The 7,156-nt window shown below is 42.7% G+C and overlaps 1 protein-coding gene across 1 annotated transcript; it reads left to right on the top strand.

Moving 5' to 3' along the window:
- Positions 1-297: 297 nt before the first annotated feature.
- Positions 298-6,381, top strand: LOC129835222 (cell death activator CIDE-B-like). Its single transcript, XM_055900743.1, has 5 exons — positions 298-456; positions 1,383-1,506; positions 2,132-2,290; positions 2,711-2,898; positions 5,143-6,381. Exons 1-5 carry the CDS (start codon positions 431-433, stop codon positions 5,282-5,284), a joined length of 639 nt encoding a protein of 212 aa, XP_055756718.1. The 5' UTR covers positions 298-430; the 3' UTR covers positions 5,285-6,381.
- Positions 6,382-7,156: the final 775 nt, after the last annotated feature.

Raw genomic sequence — 7,156 nt, 5'->3', positions numbered from 1 at the left:
GCTGATATCATGTAAAAAATGTTCCAACTGTAGATTGAATGCCATGACGCAGTCAATGATATAGGCCAGTTACTCTCTCTCTCTCTCTCTCTCTCTCTCTCTCTCTCTCTCTCTCTCTCTCTCTCTCTCTTTCTCTCTCTCTCTCTCTCTCTCTCTCTCTCTCTCTCTGTCTCTGTCTCTGTCTCTGTCTCTGTCTCTGTCTCAATTCAATTTCAATTCTCACTCGCTCTCTCACACACACATGTACGCACACACACAGAGAACTTTGTCCTATGTGTCTGTATCTGATTCATCAGGGCAAAGTCTGTCCTAAAGAATTAGCTGGGTCAGACACATTCAGAATCAGTCGACATAGCACCAACGCTACCATAACAACACAAGGAAAAACAGGAGGTAAAGAAGAGAGAGACGGAAAGAAAGGGAGTGGGATATGGAGTCAACATCATCATTAATCAAGCAAGTACACTTACTTCCTAATAGCTGTGTCTGGATAATGTTTCCCCCACACATTTTGTGTACATTTTTCAATCAATTGTTCTATATCTGAGTTTTCTGAGTTTTCTAATAATACTCTATCACTGTACTTGTAAAGGTGTACGCTGTTGAGGGCCAAGATATTTGTCAAGAAGGCACAATGGCAACAAACCACTGGAAAATGTATATAATTGAGTGCTTTAATTGAAGTTGGACTGGCAGTTAGAATAGTAATGGTTTTCTATACTTGTTTCAACCCTCTGTTGTCAAACCAGATGAAGCTAGGATTGATCTGTTTCTGTCTTCCAATCAGTCTCAATCTCTTTTTGTATCCCTCTCAGCCCACACCGCGGCCCTTAAAGCACATTGTACCTCAGCTAATCTCGGTTAACCCAGAACTCAAACCTTGCGCAATTTAGTCAGATCCTCAATGACGTAGTCTGTCCACAAGATACTATACCCCAGCAGCAGTAGTAAATATTACAGAACACCTTAGAAAAACATAGCATCATATCTAGTTAACATCTAAACATAGAGATACAGTTGTATCTGTTCTGCACTATAATATTATGGTAGCTTTCCTAGGCCAAATTAAATGATGTGCAGTACAAATGTGTTATCTGTGTATCTATGGAATAGGGAATAGGTAGAAGTTGTCCCAAACCACGGATACAGGGTCAGGTTGTACATCCTCTTCATGGTTCAGGTTAAGATTGGTGTGTGGGATAAACTGATCCAAGAACAGGGCAACTTCTAGCTTGGTTCAGATCTGTTAGCGAGACAAATGACAATGACTGTAGGCATTGGTTAGAGAGCATAAACAGATCTCGGACCAGGTTAGGCAAATTCTACCTCAAGCTGGCTGTATTTGGCCTTGTGAACATCTTCTTCGTCCTCTTCCTCCACAGGTCTGTGACCAGGCGGGTGTGGTCGTTGGCCCCGGCCCCCCAGAGACCATTCAGGGTGTGTTCCCATGACAGGGGCACCAGGAAGGGCGTCACAGCAGCTACCCTGGAGGAGCTGAGAGAGAGGGTGAGAGAGAGAAAGACATGATGAAAATGAAAAAAAAAATGAAAAAAAGCTAAATGAAAAGGGAGGGTTATTATAAGTAAGGCCAGGAATTTTTCCGGACCATCTGACTTTACCAGTAAAAGCTCTGGGCTTTTCCCTAGTTACCACAGCCACAAAGTCAAAATGGACTATATCGTAAAAATGTATGAAAACAAAAAGTAGCTTTTTGGTCTTAATTTAAGGTTAGGGTTAGGCATAAGGTTAGCAGTGTGGTTAGGGTTCAGGTAAGGGTTAGGTTTAAAATACAATTTTAAGAAGAGACATTTAAGAAATTGGGGGGCGTTTATGACTTTATGGCTGTGGTAACTAGTGAGGACCCAAGCAAGACCAGATCTGGGACAATAATAGGTGCCATTTAGCAGACACTTTTATCCAAAGCGACTTACAGTCATGCATGCACTTATTTCACCTATGGGTGGTCCCAGGAATCAAATCCACTACCCAGGCGTTACAAGTGCCATGCTCTACCGACTGAGCTACAAAGAACCACGGAGTGAATGCCAAAGGAGAATGTAATTGTGCCTACAAAATACCCACACTGTGTCTGTCTGTCCTCTGAACATGTCTCTCTGTGCTGCTTCCCCAGGTGTGTCAGGCCCTGATGCTGTGCCTGTCCAGTCTGGCTGTGGTGCTAGTGTGTGAGGAGGACGGGACAGTGGTGGACTCTGAAGACTTCCTGATGTATCTGCCCGACAACACCGTCCTCATGGCCCTGGAACCTGGACAGACATGGAAACCTCCTCCGGTAGGTTTGACACTGTCTGTCTCTGTCGTGATCTGGACATGTACATGAGAATTTGTTTCGTCTGACCTGTGTTAGTGATTGGACAGTATGTGCAGGTATATACACCCACGTCAGCTACCAAGTGAGATGAGTAGGGCCCTGAGTTTTTCCTCTAGGCCTATCACATGACCTGAGCCCGTATCCACAAAGCATCTCAGAGTAGTAGTGCTGATCTAGGATCTGTCCATATAACCTTATTCATTCTGATCTGAAAGGCAAAGCTCATCTTGGATCTGCACTTCTACTCTGAGTCGCTATGTGGATATGGGCCCCGATCAGGAAAATATTAAATGCCCAGAGTTTTTCCTGGTTCGGTTGCACGGTGACACCGACCATGTCGCTGTCTCTCATCTCGCCCCATATCTTACTCTAACCCCACAGGGTGCAGTGCTCTCCAAAGCCCAGGACCCTAACCAGCGGACAGGAAAAGACATAGCCCGCGTGACCTTTGACCTGTACCGGCAGAATCCCAAGGACGTGTTTGGCTCCCTGAACGTGAAGGGCACCTTCTCAGGCCGGTACTCCGTCAGCGCTGACTTCCAATGTCTGGGGCCCAAAAAAGTCCTCAGGTAAGTGGAGAGGAAGGGGATGGGAGGACGTCTCCAGCCTGCTGGGATGTACAGTGCATTTGGGAAGTATTCAGACCCCTTGACTTTGTACACATTTTGTTACATTACAGCCTTATTCTAAAATTGATTTTTTTTTAAATCCTCATTAATCTACACACAATACCCTATAAATAGACAAAGCAAAAACATTTTTTTTGAAATTTTAGCAAATTCATAAAAAATGTAAAACAGAAATACCTTATTTACATAAGTATTCAGACCCTTTGCTATGAGACTCGAAGGTGCATCCTGTTTCCATTGATCATCCTTGAGATGTTTCTACAACTTGATTGGAGCACCTGTGGTAAATTCAATTGATTGGACATCATTTGGAAAGGCAAACCCCTGTCTATATGCATGTCAGAGAAAGAACCAAGCCATGAGGTCGAAGGAATTGTCCGTAGAGCTCCGAGACAGGACTGTGTCGAGGCACAGATCTGGGGAAGTGTACCAAAACATTTCTGCAGCATTTAAGGTCCCCAAGACCTCAGTGGCCTCCATCATTCTTAAATGGCAGAAGTTTGGAACGACCAGGACTCTTCCTAGAGCTGGCCGTCCAGCCAAACTGAGCAATCGGGGGAGAAGGGCTTTGTTCAGGGAGGTGACCAAGAACCTGATGAGGAGCTCCAGAGTTCCTTTGTGGAGATGAGAGAACCTTCCAGAAGGACAACAATTTCTGTAACACTCCACCAATCAGGCCTTTATGGTAGAGTGGCTAGACGGAAGCCCTTCCTCAGTAAAAGGCACATTAAAAGACAGTCCACTTGGAGTTTGCACCTAAAGGACTCTCAGATCAGAAACAAGATTCTCTGGTCTGATGAAACCAAGATTAAACTCGTTGGCCTGAATGCCAAGCATCACATCTGGGGGAAACCTGGCACCATCCCTACAGTGAAGCATGGTGGTGGCAGCGTCATGCTGTGGGTATGTTTTTCAGTGGCAGGGAGAAAAGATGAACGGAGAAAAGTACAGAGAGATCCTTGATGGAAATCTGCTCCAGAGTGCTCAGGACCTTAGACTGGGGCGAAGGTTCACCTTCCAAAAGGACAACAACTCTAAGCACACAGCCAAGACAACGCAGGAGTGGCTTCGGGACAAGTCTCTGAATGTCCTTGAGTGGCCCAGCCAGAGCCCAGACTTGAACCCGATCGAACATCTCTGGAAAGACTTGAAAATATCTGTGCAGCAACACTCCCCATCCAACCTGACAGACCTTGAGAGGATCTGCAGAGAAGAATGGGAGAAACTCCCCAAATACAGGTGTGCCAAGCTTTTAGTGTCATACCCAAGAAGACTCGAGGCTGTAATTGCTGCCAAAGGTGCTTCAACAAAGTACTGAGTAAAAGGTCTAAATGCTTTAAGTAAATGTGATATTTCAGTTTAATTTGATAAATTAGCTAAAATAAAAATAAAACGGTTAATACTTTGTCATTATTGGGTATTGTATGTAGATTGATAAGGGGGAAAACTATTTAATCCATTTTAGAATAAGGCTGTAATGTAACAAAATGTGGAAAAAGAGAAGTGGTCTGAATACTTTCTGAATGCTCTGTATCTGTAACAATGGTAAATCTCCCCTCTTACTCACTCTCTCTCCTTCTTTCTCTCTATCTCCTCTCTCTCTCTCTCTCGTACTTCCCGTCACTCTCTCTCTCACTCACTTCCTCTCTTTCTCTCGCACTCCCACTTCCCGTCTCTCACTCTCTCTCTCTCCCTTCCCTCTCAATTTTTTATTTAACCTTTATTTAACAAGGCAAGACAGTTAAGAACAAATTATTATTTACAAGGACGGCCTACCTCAATTCAATTTAAGGGCTTTATTGGCATGGGGAACATATGTTTACATTGCCAAAGCAAGTGAAGTAGATAATAAACAAAAGTGAAATGAACAATAAAAAAATGAACAGTAAACATTGCACTCACAAAAGTTTCAAACGAATGTATAAAAGGGAAAATAAATAAACATAAATATGTTTGTTCTTCACTGGTTGCCCTTTTCTTGTGGTAACAGGTGACAAATCTTGCTGCTGTGAAATTACATGTTGAAACTTGAAAGCCTATCTTAACCTGATACCTGTTTGAGGTGACGATCTCTCTCTCTTTCCCGTCACTCTCTCTCTCACTCTCTCTCTCCCACTTACCGTCTCTCTCTCTCTCTCTCTCTCTCTCTCTCTCTCTCTCTCTCTCTCTCTCTCTCTCTCTCAGAGAGGCCCTCCGCATGGCCTCCACCCTCCTCCAGATGGCAGGTCACATGTTGATCACCTCAGCCAATCTGATCAAGCGGATAATCGAGGGAGCAGAGTTCTGGCAGCCTCAGAGGGTGGAGGCCGCAGAGTACTGGAACTAAGGCAGGACTGGGACCGACCGCTCTCTAATGACCAAATCAATCCTAACTTGAGTGTATGTTTATGATTGAGTTATGCAAGGTTGTGAGTTGTGATCAAACAGGAGGATAATTACACATTGTCTCGATTTTTTATAAGGTTAGTTGTAAAATAGGACTTATCTTTCTCTAACAATTTTGAGAATGTACCACGAAGTCCACAAATGGAAGCAATTAATTAAAAAAACTGAGTATGCATTATTTTTCACTTTCTTCGTAGTTTCTAATCACTGTCTCATCTTGTGTTTAATAAATGCTTTCTGTTGTTACATCCACTCAGTCTACTGTCAGAGACACCCACTTGCAGAACAAGGAGAAACAGTTCTGTTCATTCATAAAAGGGTATGAGAAAACCTGACCAGCACTTGAGGAACCAATACGATTTAACATGAGCCTTTAGTTACTGTACCTTTAATTAGGCTATAGATAAGTTAATTACTTTCTTACTCATGACAAGACCACACAAGATCTGCCAAAAGACAAGGAAACAGACTGCATAAGCAGAGTATGAGGTCAGAAGGTGAATATACTGAGTATATTACCAACAACATTATCAAATATTAAACTGGTACCAGCTGGTTACTCAACCCTGCACCTTAGAGGCTGCTGCCCTATATACATAGACATGGAATCACTGGTCACTTTAATGATGGAACATACTGCTTTACTCATTTCATATGTGTATACTCTATTCTACTGTATTTTAGTCAATGCCACTCCGATATTGCTCGTCCTAATATTTATATATTTCTTAATTCCATTATTTTACTTTTAGATTTGTGTGTATTGTTGTGAATTGTTAGATACTACTGCACTGTTGGTGCTAGGAACACAAGCCTTTCGTTACACCCGCAATAACATCTGCTAAATATGTGTATGTGACCAATAACATATGCTAAATATGTGTATGTGACCAATAACATCTGCTAAATATGTGTATGTGACCGATAACATCTGCTAAATATGTGTATGTGACCGATAACATCTGCTAAATATGTGTATGTGACCAATAACATCTGCTAAATATGTGTATGTGACCAATAAAATTTGATTGGATTTGATCCGTTCTGTATAAACAACGGTTGCATTCCAATAATCTCTCCTTCCTCCCGAAGTGAGCAGTTGTTCACTTCCCTTCATGGATTTGAAAGAAAATGACTGGCACTCCAACTACATCAATCCAATGCTTTAGTGGGGAGTATCGAACGCTCCAGGACGAAGGAGAGATTATTGTAACGCACCCCGTGTCCATATGCTGTCGCTGGTATGGTAGTTTCCCCAATTCTTTACACGCTGAACATATCAAACAAGGAACATCAATGCAATGACATAGTTAGAAACTTCCAAGCACAAACCTGTGATAGAGCTTGGAACATGAATTGACATTTAAATTAGGAACCATGTGAACAGGAAGTTAGTAGTGCTAAAATTACAGCAGACTGTAGAACTTCATCATGAACATAATTAACAGCTTGTAACATACAACAGAATGCTGTCTTATTCGTGACAACTCCTAACATGTAGCCTAACAGTCCATTTTCAGCACCCTTCAGGCCTCTCCAGTCAAATTATAGCAGGGGAGTGTCTCCATACTCATGGCTTCCCTTTCCATCATCCCCGCAAACAGGTGAAAGGTTAAGATAGGCTTTAAAGTTTCAACATTTAATTGCGCCTGTTAGGTCATACCAGATCAGAGCTCGCGAAGGAGAGAACAAAACAAGGAGAGGAAGCCTCTTTACACTATTGAGATTTACCCCAAGTCTGTCCCAACAGTCACTTCTGCTTCACGCCCAGTCACAAGTTTCCACGCACCTGCTCCCTTCTTCCTACCAACCT

The sequence above is a fragment of the Salvelinus fontinalis genome, chromosome 36 (assembly GCF_029448725.1).
Source record: "Salvelinus fontinalis isolate EN_2023a chromosome 36, ASM2944872v1, whole genome shotgun sequence".
Classification (NCBI taxonomy): Eukaryota; Metazoa; Chordata; class Actinopteri; order Salmoniformes; family Salmonidae; genus Salvelinus; species Salvelinus fontinalis.
This window is presented reverse-complemented; position numbering and strand designations above follow the sequence as displayed.

What these genes read in the sequence shown, in the direction of transcription:
- LOC129835222 (XM_055900743.1), top strand. Translation starts at nt 431, where the DNA reads ATGGAGTCAACATCATCATTAATCAA. An exon ending in TCAACATCATCATTAATCAA is followed by an intron (nt 457 to 1,382) that starts GCAAGTACACTT and finishes CTTCCTCCACAG; the next exon opens with GTCTGTGACCAGGCGGGTGT. An exon ending in GGGCCCAAAAAAGTCCTCAG is followed by an intron (nt 2,899 to 5,142) that starts GTAAGTGGAGAG and finishes TCTCTCTCTCAG; the next exon opens with AGAGGCCCTCCGCATGGCCT.